The sequence below is a fragment of the Hemiscyllium ocellatum genome, chromosome 44 (genome assembly GCF_020745735.1).
Source record: "Hemiscyllium ocellatum isolate sHemOce1 chromosome 44, sHemOce1.pat.X.cur, whole genome shotgun sequence".
Taxonomy (NCBI): Eukaryota; Metazoa; Chordata; class Chondrichthyes; order Orectolobiformes; family Hemiscylliidae; genus Hemiscyllium; species Hemiscyllium ocellatum.
The window spans coordinates 7243449-7255722 of NC_083444.1; the positions used below are offsets into that span (position 1 = coordinate 7243449).

Below are 12274 nucleotides of genomic sequence, written 5' to 3' on the forward strand. Positions count from 1 at the left end.
ATGGGATTCTGGTTGGGCCAAAGAGTCTATTTCCACGCTGAGGACTCTAGATGTTTCCAGGGATCTCAGCACTAAAGCAAGGGATCACCCATTTAAGACGGAGATGAGTGGGCAGGTCTCTGAGAGAATCCTTAAGGTTTGGAATTCTCTCCCCTCGGAGTGGAAGCTGGGCCACTGACTATATCCAATAGGGAGTTAGACCGGTTCCTTATCGATTGGAAATCTGAGAGTGTGTGTGTGCAAGAGAAAGAAAAAAAAAGAGGGAGAAAGAGTTTGGAATACTGTCTCGATGAAGGCCTGGGGGCAGCTGTTGAAATCTCTTTTAGGTGGATAAGGCAGATAGATTCATATTTTGAACGGGAAACTAACAGCAATTGGAGGGGAGGAGGGGAACGAGAATAAAGAGCTGGAGACACAAAGCAGACATGGGCGGAGCAGGCTCGAGGGGCTGAATGGTCTCGTACTGCCCCAATTCCACACGTGCGTGCCCCGTTTGGGATGTACTGACTGACCTGTAGGCTCTCTCCTGCCCGGGCACAGCGGACTCCCGGGGTGTGCTCCAGGCGGTCAGGACCTGCGGGAAGAGCCGGCAGATGATGTCGGAAAAGCGGACCAAATGCTTCCTGCTCCTGTCGAGGTAAAGCACAGCAATTTTTCACGGGTCAGGGCATCATTTTCAACACAGCCAGGAAGAGCAACTGTAAGGGTCAGGAGCAAAATTAGGCCACTCGGCCCATTGGATCTACTCTACCATTCGATCGTGCCTTCTCAATCACATTCTCCTGCCTTCTCCCCGTAACCCTCACTAATCCAGAACCCCTCTCTCTGTCTCAAAGACACTCAATGAGCTGCCCTCCATAGCCCTATGTGGTAATGGCTTCCATAGATTCACCACCCTCTGGCTGAAGAAATTCCTCATCTCAGTTATGCCCTCCAGTGGGAAAACGCTGCTGGCTATTCACCTTATTGATGCCCCTCAATTTTATAAACCTCGATGCAGTCACCCCTCTGTCTCAGATGATCCAGAGAGAAAAGTCCCAGCCGATCCAGCCCCTCAGAGCTCAAACCTTCCAGTCCAGATAGCATCCTGGTAAATAGAGTCATAGTCATAGAGATACACAGCACGGAAACAGACTCTGCAGGCCAACTCGTCTATGCCGAACAGATACCCTAACCTAATCTAGTCCCACTTGCCAGCACTTGGCCCACACCCCTCTAAACCCTTCCTATTCATGTACCCATCCAGATGCCTTTTAAATGTCGCAATTGTACCAGCCTCCACCACTTCCTCTGGCAGCTCATTCCGTACATTTACCGCCCTGAATGAAAAAGTTTCCCCTTAGGTCCCTTTTATATCTTTCCCCTCTCACCCTAAACCTATGCCCTCTAGTTCTGGACTCCTCGAACCCAGGGAAAAGACTTTGTCTATTCACCCTATCCATGCCCCTCAAATTTTATAAACCTCTCCAAGGTCACCCCTCAGCCTCCAATGCTCCAGGGAAAACAGCCCCAGTCTATTCAGCCTCTCCTTATAGCTCAAATCCTCCAACCCTGCCAACATCCTTATAAATCTCTTCTGAATCCTTTCAAGTTTCACAACATCCTTTTGATAGGAAAGAGACCAGAATTGCACACAATATTCCAAAAGTGGCTTAACCAACATCCTGTACAGCCGCAACATGACCTCCCAATTCCTGTACTCAATACTCTGACCAATAAAGGAAAGCATACCAAATGCCTTCTTCACTATCCTATCTAACTGCAACTCCACTTTCAAGGAGCTATGAACCTGCACTCCAAGGTCTCTTTGTTCACCCACACTCCCTAGGATTGTACCATTAAGTGTGTAAGTGCTGCTGAGATTTGCCTTTCCAAAATGCAGCACCTCACATTTATCTGAATTAAACTCCATCTGCCACTTCTCAGCCCATTGGCCCATCTGATCAAGATCCCATTGTAATCTGAGGTAACCTTTTTCACTGTCCTCCATACTTCAATTTTGGTGTCATCTGCAAACTTACTAACTATACCTCCAATGTTCATGTCCAAATCATTTACATAAATGACGAAATGTAGAGGACCCAGCACCGATCCTTGTGGCACTCCACTGGTCACAGGCCTTCAGTCTGATCAACAACCCTCCACCACCACCCTCTCACCTTTCAGCTAGTTCTGTATCCAAATGGCTAGTTCTCCCTGTATTCCATGAGATCTAACCTTGCTGACCAGTTTTCGTGGGGAACCTTGTCGAACGCCTTACTGAAGTCCATATAGATCACGTCCACTGCTCTGCCCTCATCAATCCTCTTTGTTCCTTCTTCAGAAACCTCAATCAAATTCGTGAGACATGATTTCCCACACACAAAGCTGTGCTTACTATCCCTGATCAGTCCTTGCCTTTCCAAATACATGTACGTCCTGTCCCTTAGGATTCCCTCCAACAATTTGCCCACCACCGACTTCAGGCTCACTGGTCCATAATTCCCTGGCTTGTCCTTACCACCCTTCTTAAACAGTGGCACCATGTTAACCACGCTCAGTCTTCTGGCACCACCTGTGACCATCGATGATACAAAATATCTCAGCAAGGGACCCAGCAATCACTTCCCTAGCTTCCTACAGAGTTCTAGGATACACCTGATCAGGTCCTGGGGATTTATCCACCTTTATGCATTTCAATATATCCAGCACTTCCTCCTCTGTAATATGGACATTTTTCAAGATGTCACTATCTATTTTCACACATTGTATATCTTCCATGTTCTACCCCACAGTGAACACTGATGCAAGGTAGTTGTTCAGTATCTCCCCCATCTCCTGAGGCTCTACACAAAGGCCACCTTGCTGATCTTTGAGGGGCCATATTCTCTCTCGAGTTACCCTTTTGTCCTTAATTAATTTGTAAAATCCCTTTGGCTTCTCCTTAACCCTATTTGCCAAAGCTATCTCAAGGCCCCTTTTTGCTCTCCAGATTTCTCTCAAGTATACTCCTACTGCCTTTATACTCTAAGGATTCACCCGATTTTTCCTGTCTGTACCTGACATATACTTCCTCCTTTTTCTTAAGCAAACCCTCAATTTCTTTAGTCATCCAGCTTTCCCTACACCTACTAGCCTTTCCTTTCACCCTGACAGGAATATACCATCTCTGGACTCTCTTTAGCTCATTTCTGAAGGCTTCCCATTTTCCAGCCATCCCTTTACTTGCGAACATCTTCCCCCAATCAGATTTTGAAAGTTCTTGCCTCATACCGTCAAAATTGACCTTTCTCCAATTTAGAACTTCAACTTTTAGATCTGGTCTATCCTTTTCCATCACTATTTTAAATCTAATACAATTATGGTCGCTGGCCCCAAAGTGCTCCCCCACTGACACCTCAGTCACTTGCCCTGCCTTACTTTCCAAGCATAGATCAAATTTTGCACCTTCTCTAGTAGGTACACTCACATACTGAATCAGAAAAATTTCTTGTGCCCTCTCCATCTAAACCCTTAACACAATGGCAGTCCCAGTTTACGTTTGGAAAGTTAACCTTGAGATGCACGGGAGAGGCCAGAGGGGGGTTTTCTATTTATAGAAGAGGGTAATAGGGTGAACGGTGGCACACTTACACGGTGATGAGCGCCGAGAGAATTTCCAGCGCGTCGCAGTGGATTGCTGGCAGGACCAACATCTTTAATGGTCCATCCCCTATCCAACTCTGCAACCAACAACAGAGGAAAGCTCGTTAAAACCACACCCAAGAGGACGGGAGTCACATTTCCCGACTGCGTGTGGAGTATGAAAGGAGCAAACACGAAAGCAAATCTACTCACAGTATGGCACAGGAGACAAGGAGAATGAGTAAGGAGCTGAAAATGTGTTGCTGGAAAAGCACAGCAGGTCAGGCAGCATCCAAGGAACAGGAGAATCGACATTTCGGGCATAAGCACTTCTTCAGGAATGATTCCTGAAGAAGGGCTTATGCCCAAAACGTCGATTCTCCTTCCTTGGATGCTGCCTGACCTGCTGCGCTTTTCCAGCAACACATTTTCAGTTCTGATCTCCAGCATCTGCAGTCCTCACTTTCTCCTAGAACGAGTAAGGAGGTGAATTTCAGGCCAAGTGCTCCTGAAAAGCTTCCTTGAACATGTCAAAAACGTGCAGGACAACAATGCCAACAGTGAACAGCCTGTGGGCAAATAACTAGCGATGAACCAAAAGACAGGAGTGAGTAAGGAATCGGAGAATTAAGTTCTCTGCAATTATGACTGAACAAGAGTGCACCAGAAGACAGGGAAATAATTTGCGATAAACAAAAGCAGAAAGTCAGTAAGGGATTGGAGAATTAAATTCCCCGGGATTATTGCTGAGCAGCTACGCTGGGCTAGAGCTCTGCACTCTTTGAGACAAGAATATTAAATTTCAAACATTCACAACAATATATAGATTGAATGTTTGAAATACGGATCTCCTGATGACAGCAAGATATCAAGCTTCAGCGCCTCCCTTTGCAGTGAGATGTCAATTATTCTTAAATAAGTGATCAAATGTTTAATGCCATGTGGAACAATATTGTTTGCAATGTATCGGGAGAAAGTAACAAACGGCTAAAAGCTGCCTCTATCATAGAATCTCTATAGTGGGGCAACAGGCCATTGGCCCAACGAGTCCACACCAATCCATCCCTACTCTATTACTCTACATTTACCTCTGCACCTAACATCCCTGGACACTATGGGACAAATTAGCATGGCCAATCCACCCTAACCTGCACATCGCTGGACACTGCAGGTTAGGGTGGAATGCCCGTGCTAAGTTGTTCCGTAGTGTCCAGCGATGTGCGGGTTAGGGTGGATTGGCCATGCTAATTTGTCCCATAGTGCCCAGGGATATGCAGGTTAGGGTGGATTGGCGGTGTTAATTTGTCCCATAGTGTTCAGGGATATGCAGGCTGGGTGCATTAGTCAGAGATAAATGTAGAGTAATGGGGAATGGATTTGGGTGGGATACTCTTCAAAGGGTCGGTGTGGACTTGTTGGACCGAAGGGGCTGTTTTCACATGGTAGGAATTCTATGATTCTTCTACACGACCAACACTAATGCTCTGGAGACCTGGGTTCGAATCCTGCTGTAGCCTACAGTGGAACTCAAGTTCAATAATGAACTGGAATGAAGAACTCACTTCTGGACAAATCCAGCTGGTTCGCTCAGGGCCTGGAGGCTTACATGATCTGACATTCAACTCCAGACCCTAGCCAGCGACTCCCTCTGTCGGGAATGAATACGAAACACAGGAGCAGGAAACGATCTCTTGATCCTGTGTCAACAGAATCATGGCTGATCATCCAACTCGGTCGCCTGTGCCCTCTCTCCCCCTTTGACCCCAAAGAGCAACTTTGAATTCCTCCTCAAAAACACATTCAGTGACCTGGCATCAACTGCTTCCTGTATTTACAATCGAGCGTGATTATAGGTACCCCAAGCTTTTCGAAAGTTCGCTTTACGCTACTTCACTTTTACCGCTAACCGAAAGAAATCCAAAGAGGATTTTCACTTTTACAAAGGCAGGCAGGATATTAATTAATGAATTAACGGTAATTGCTTCTTGACTTTACGCCATTTCGGCTTACGATAGGTTTCATCGGAAAGTTCTGCTTTTGGAGAGCAGGGGAAACCTGGACATGGCTTGAGTTTTGCTGGATTGAAATTTCGCCTCAGCCCTGGACCTATGTTTCTGGACTTGGAGCCCAGCGACATCATTAGGCGAAAATGAGGACTGCAGATGCTGGAGGTTACAGTCAAAATTAAAATGGTGCAGGGAAAACACAGCGGGTCAGGCAGCATCCGGGGTGCAGGAAACTTGACATTTTGGCCAGGAGCCCTTCCTGATGAAGGTGGATTGGCCGTGCTAAATTATCCCATAGTGCCCAGGGATGTGCAGGTTAGGGTGGATTGGCCATGCTAAATTATCCCATAGTGCCCAGGGATGTGCGGTTAGGGTTGATTGGCTGTGCTAAATTATCCCATAGTGCCCAGGGATGTGCGGTTAGGGTGGATTGGCTGTGCTAAATTGTCCCATAGTGCCCAGGGATGTGCGGTTAGGGTGGATTGGCCATGCTAAATTGTCCCATAATGCCCAGGGATGTGCAGGTTAGGGTGGATTGGCCGTGCTAAATTATCCCATAGTGCCCAGGGATGTGCGGTTAGGGTGGATTGGCCATGCTAAATTATCCCATAGTGCCCAGGGATGTGCGGTTAGGGTTGATTGGCCGTGCTAAATTATCCCATAGTGCCCAGGGATGTGCGGTTAGGGTGGATTGGCCATGCTAAATTGTCCCATAATGCCCAGGGATGTGCAGGTTAGGGTGGATTGGCCGTGCTAAATTGTCCCATAGTGCCCAGGGATGTGCAGGTTAGGGTGGATGGGCCATGATAAATTGTCCCATAATGCCCAGGGATGTGCAGGTTAGGGTGGACTGGCCGTGCTAAATTGTCCCATAGTGCCCAGGGATGTGCTGTTAGGGTGGATTGGCCGTGCTAAATTGTCCCATAGTGCCCAGGGATGTGCGGGTTAGGGTGGATTGGCCGTGCTAAATTATCCCATAGTGCCCAGGGATGTGCGGTTAGGGTGGATTGGCCGTGCTAAATTATCTCATAGTGCCCAGGGATGTGCAGGTTAGGGTGGATTGGCCGTGCTAAATTATCCCATAGTGCCCAGGGATGTGCAGGTTAGGGTGGATTGGCCTTGCCTGACGAAGGGCTCCTTCCTGAAATGTCGATGTTCCATCATTACACGGCTGACTACCCATGAGCTAATTAGCTGGCTATAGATGGTGGGTGGGTCAGAAAACATCAGGTAGGGAAGCAGTGCCTGAGCAGCGTGCGAGCTGCACGGAGCATGAGAGTCAAAGCAGAGTCCTTCCTCCCGCCAGGAACAGCTTCGAGAAGCCACGGGCCAAGGAAGGGGTGGGGAGACCAAGGCTTTCCTTACCATGGTCTTGGTGCTGATGTTCAGGATCCGACAGACCAAATTCAGGACGTCCTGCACCGGGAGTTTCACAGGCACTGGGAAATCCGAACTGCAAGGCAAGGGAGAGGCAGAGCTCAGTGGTTAGCAAGAGGAGACAGCAAGAGGTCAAAAGCACCGCGCGGGCAGCAAGCTCATTGAGAGGGGAACACAGATCGTGACGCGATTACAGCAAATACTCAAGCACGCAGCAGCGGGGATTCGGGTCAATCCAGCTCTGTAACCGCCTGGGACCCGGACCAGGAGGAAGAATCCTGTGGATCTATGTGTGCTGGGCTTTGAAATCTCTTGATAACTGGGATGGTCAAGGTTTGAAATCTCCAGCAATTCGTGCTTTCAGTTTCGGTATTAAGTGCGTGCCGTCTTGCTGGCCTGAGTGTGGTTTTGGGGGCATCATGCCAATGTTTATTCACGTTTACAGCAGCAGAGTGACCGTGCTACTTGGTTGGAGTGTATCAGGTACACCTCAGCGTGCAGAGAAAATTTTCACTGCTCCGAACCGCTCGGAGTGAAGGAAGCTGGGAGTCTCCAGTTCCCAAATAAACAAGCAAGCAAAGTAGCCCTGTTGGCTCACTCGGTGAATGATTGATGCAGGGTCAGGAGGAAAGCAAATTTGACAAGGTTGCAATATACGCAATGGCAGGTAGTGATGAAACAAGAGAGAGGGGGAGAAAGGGAGAGAAGTGGGGGGGGGGAAAGAGAGAGAGAAGTGGGGGGAAGAAAGAGAGAAGGGGGGAAGAAAGAGAGAAGGGGCAAGAAAGAGAGAGAGAGAAGGGGGGGAAGAGAGAGAGAGAGAGAGAAGGGGGAAAGAAAGGGGGGGGGAAGAGAGAGAGAGAAGGGGGGAAAGAAAGAGAGAGGGGGCAAGAAAGAGAGAGAGAAGGGGGGAAGAGAGAGAGAAGGGGGAAGAAAGAGAGAGGGGGCAAGAAAGAGAGAGAGAAGGGGGGAAGAGAGAGAGAGAGAAGGGGGTAAAGAGAGAGAGAGAGAAGGGGGAAAGAAAGAGGGGGGAAGAGAGAGAGAGAAGGGGGGAAAGAAAGAGAGAAGGGGGGAAAGAAAGAGATAAGGGGGGAAAGAAAGAGAGAGAAGGGGGAAGAGAGAAAAGGGGGGAAGAGAGAGAGAGAAGGGGGGAAGAGAGAGAGAGAAGGGGGAAGAAAGAGAGAGGGGGCAAGAAAGAGAGAGAGAAGGGGGGAAGAGAGAGAGAGAGAAGGGGGTAAAGAGAGAGAGAGAGAAGGGGGAAAGAAAGAGGGGGGAAGAGAGAGAGAGAAGGGGGGAAAGAAAGAGAGAAGGGGGGAAAGAAAGAGATAAGGGGGGAAAGAAAGAGAGAGAAGGGGGAAGAGAGAAAAGGGGGGAAGAGAGAGAGAGAAGGGGGGGAAAGAAAGAGAGAGAAGGGGGGGAAAGAAAGAGAGAGAAGGGGGGGAAAGAAAGAGAGAGAAGGGGGGAAAGAAAGAGAGAGAAGGGGGGAAAGAGAGAGAGAGAAGGGGGGAAAGAAAGAGAGAGAAGGGGGGAAAGAAAGAGAGAGAAGGGGGGAAAGAAAGAGAGAGAAGGGGGGAAAGAAAGAGAGAGAGAGCACATGAGGGGGGAGAGGGAACGCTGGCTGTACCTGAGGAGCAGCGAGAGGCACTTGCTCAGCGCAGAGAACCGTTGCCTCAGCTGCAGCACGTGGAAGGGGTCTCCATCGTTCAGCTCAGGCAGGGGCAACATGACTCCTGGGCCTTCATAACGAACTGGGTCTGCGACAGGCAACAGATCAAGGACAGGGTTAGCTTGCACATCTCCGCAACCAACTCTGTACGGAGATACAGCACAAAAACTGTACCCCCTAAAACTCTGCGACTTGTTGTTCCCAATTTCCCCTTTTGAAAACTGGTGATGTCATGGACAGTGAAGAAGGTTATCAAAGATAACAAAGGAGTCTTGATCAACTGATTCAATGGGCTGAAGACTGGCAGGTGGAGGTGAACTTGAATAAACGCAAAACAAACCAGGGCAGAACTTATACAATTAAAAGTAGGGCCTTTTGTTGTGTTATAGAACAGAGATCTTGAGGTGCAGGTACATAATTCTTTGAAGTTTACTTCACATACAGACAGGGCAGTTAAAAAGGCATTTAGCACACATCTACACTGCTCGACCATTGAGTACAGGAGTTAGGACGTAATGTTGAGGTTGTACAGGACATTAGTGAGACCTCTTCTGGGAAAATGTGTCCAGTTCTGGTCACCCTGTTAAGGGGAGGGTATTATTACGTTGGAGAAGATTCAGAAGAGATTCACCAGGATGTTGCCAGGAATGGGGGCTTCAGTTATTGGGACTGGCTGGGACTTTTTTTTACCTGGCATGGAGGCATTGAGAAGTGACCTTATAGAGGTTTATAAAATCATGAGGGGTATAGGTAAGGTGAATAGCAGATATCTTTTCCCCTGGGTTGGGGAAATTTCAAATTACAGCTGCCAAACCTGTGCCCGCTCATCAATGCAATGCCACACCTGACTGCCAGGCTTGTTCACTTTGTGGGCAAATGGAACATTGTCCCTTATTGACGAAGGGATTGAGTTTAAGAGCAGGGAGGGTTTGCTGGCGCTGGAGAGGGTGTTGGGGAGGCCATACCTGGAGTACTGTGTGCAGTTCTGGTCTCCTTGCTTGAGAAAGGATGTACTAGCAATGGAGGGGGTGCAGAGGAGGTTAACTTGGTTGACTCCAGAGGAGAGAGGGTTGCCTTATGAGGAGACTGGGTCTATACTAATTGAAATTTAGAAGAACGGAGGGGGGGGAAAGAGTCTTAAGGAAGGGAATAGATAAGGTAGAAGCAGAGAGAATGTTTTCACTGGCTGGTGAAACTAGGACAAGAGGGTGTAGCCTCAAAATTAGGGGGAGCAGATTCAGGCAGGAGTTAAGAAGGAACGCCTAGGGAAGCAGCTGAGACTTCCTCAGTAAACGCTTTTCAAGCGAAGAGAGATAACGTTTTGATCGGTTAAGGAATTGAGGGCGATGCCGAGCAGGAGGGTAAGTGGACCAGGTCAGCCATGATCTTACTGAATGGTGGGGCAGGCTAGAGGAGGGGCCAGAACGGCCTGCTCCTGCTCCGAGCCCTTACATACACTTGGCTTGCCCTCTCACCGGTTTCTGCCCCTTCGTACAACTGCTCGACCAGACCGTGCAGGGTGGCGAGGAGGTAGTGCAGCTGCTGCGCCCAAGATTCCACGTACTTCATTCCCTGGGCAAACCCGGCTCCAAGCCCTGGCAACAACACGTAGCATTGACAGGCCAGCTGGAGAGAGAGGAGGGAGAGGGGATTAGTCAGTCAAACACAGCGTCAGGTATTACACAGCGTAGGAATTACCCCAGCATTTTTGTTGAAGTCATTTGTGGATGTGGGCATCGTTGGACAGGCCCAGTATTTATCGCCCATCCCTAATTTTCTAGAGGGCAGTTAAGCCTCACCCACATTGCTATGGGACTGGAATCAGGTGTAGGCCTGACCGGGTAAGGATGGCAGTTTCCTGCCCTCAAGGAGGCTAGCGGACCGGATGGGTTTTTCCGACAATTGGCAAAGGATTCACGGTCACCGTCTGGAATTGGTTTGTATAGAATTCGGATGCCACCCCCTGCTGTAGCGGGATACAAACCCTGGTGAACAGTCCAGTTGGAACACTGCAAGGCATACCCCTGACTAATGCACCTACCATAACCACCTAATGAGGGAACCACGCTCCGAAGGCTAGTGTGCTTCCAATTAAAGCTGTTGGGACGATAACCTGGTGTTGCGTGATTTTTAACTTTGTACACACTCCTGAACACTATGGGCCATTTCGCATGGCCAATCCACCCTAGCCTGCATGTCTTTGGACTGTGGGAGGAAACTAGAGCACTCGGAAGAAACACAGGCAGTCATGGGGTGAACGTGCAAACTCCACACAGACAGTCACCCGAGGCCAGAATCGAACCTGGGACCCTGGCGTCATGAGGCAGCTGTGCCAACCACTGAGGCACCACGCCATCCCCACTGCCATTTAAGGGTTCTACAGCAGGGAACCAGATACTTAGGTCCAACTCGTCCAAACTAATCAAAGTCCCATTCACCAGCTTTTGGCAAATATTATACAGTGACAGACCTGTCCCCACCAGTACTGTACCCCAGTGTTAGACAGTGACAGACCTGTCCCCCACCAGTACTGTACCCCAGTGTTAGACAGTGACAGACCTGTCCCCACCAGGACTGTATCCCAGTGTTAGACAGTGACAGACCTGTCCCCACCAGGACTGTATCCCAGTGTTATACAGTGACAGACCTTCCCCACTAGTACTGTACCCCAGTGTTATATAGTGACAGACCGGTCCCCACCAGTACTGTACCCCAATGTTATATAGTGACAGACCTGTCCCCTACCAGGACTGCACCCCAATGTTATACAGTGACAGACCTGTCCCCACCAGTACTGTACCCCAGTGTTTGACAGGGACAGACCTGTCCCCCACCAGGACTGTACCCCAGTGTTATACAGTGACGGACCTGTCCCCCACCAGTACTGTACCCCAATGTTATATAGTGACAGACCTGTCCCCCACCAGGACTGTACCCCAGTGTTATACAGTGACAGACCTGTCCCCCACCAGGACTGCACCCCAGTGTTATACAGTGACAGTCTAAACCCTTCCTTTTCATGCACCCATTCAGTTGCCTTCTAAATGGTGGGGTGTAGGGGGGATCTGTTTGGGGCATACAAAATTATGAGAGGCACAGAAGGAGTGAAACATGAGACTTTGCTCCTTATGGTGCATCTTCGGCCACAGGTTTAAGGTGAGGAATAACTGGTCAAGAGGAAAGCTGAAAAAGATGGTTCCTCACTCAGAGGGTGGCAAAAATATAAAAGCGCATTGCCTGAGAGGGTGATGGAGGCAGGCACACTCACAGTATTTAAGAAGCATCTGGATGAGCGCTTAAAATGCCAGAGCCTAGAAGGCTGCGTCCTGAGCAAATGGGATTAGTGTTTTGGTCAGCAGAGACACAGCAGGCCAACGGGTCCATCTCCCTACGCTGTATGACTCCAAAACGTTCGATGTTTAGAGCTCATCCACCTTATGTAGGAGAGAATTCCACAGGTTATGCTGCAGCTATACAGGGGTGCTAGTGAGGCCACACCTGGAGTACTGTGTATGGCTCTGGTCCCCTTACTTGACAAAGGGGGTACTGGCACTGGAGTGGGCGCAGAAGAGGTTCACTCGGTCGATGCCAGAGTTGAGAGGGTTGCCTTATGAGAAAAGGCTGA

The 12274-nt window shown here is 49.0% G+C and overlaps 1 protein-coding gene across 1 annotated transcript in view; it reads right to left on the reverse strand.

Moving 5' to 3' along the window:
* Window positions 1-12274, reverse strand: part of pelp1 (proline, glutamate and leucine rich protein 1) — a 29080-nt gene that overhangs the window by 9988 nt on the left and 6818 nt on the right. Inside the window, exons 7-11 of the mRNA XM_060854598.1 lie at window positions 10125-10275; window positions 8608-8737; window positions 6975-7062; window positions 3613-3701; window positions 513-629 (exon numbers count right to left, since the gene is read on the reverse strand). Of these exons, the coding sequence (XP_060710581.1) occupies window positions 513-629; window positions 3613-3701; window positions 6975-7062; window positions 8608-8737; window positions 10125-10275 (575 nt within the window). The remainder of the gene's footprint in view (window positions 1-512; window positions 630-3612; window positions 3702-6974; window positions 7063-8607; window positions 8738-10124; window positions 10276-12274) is intronic.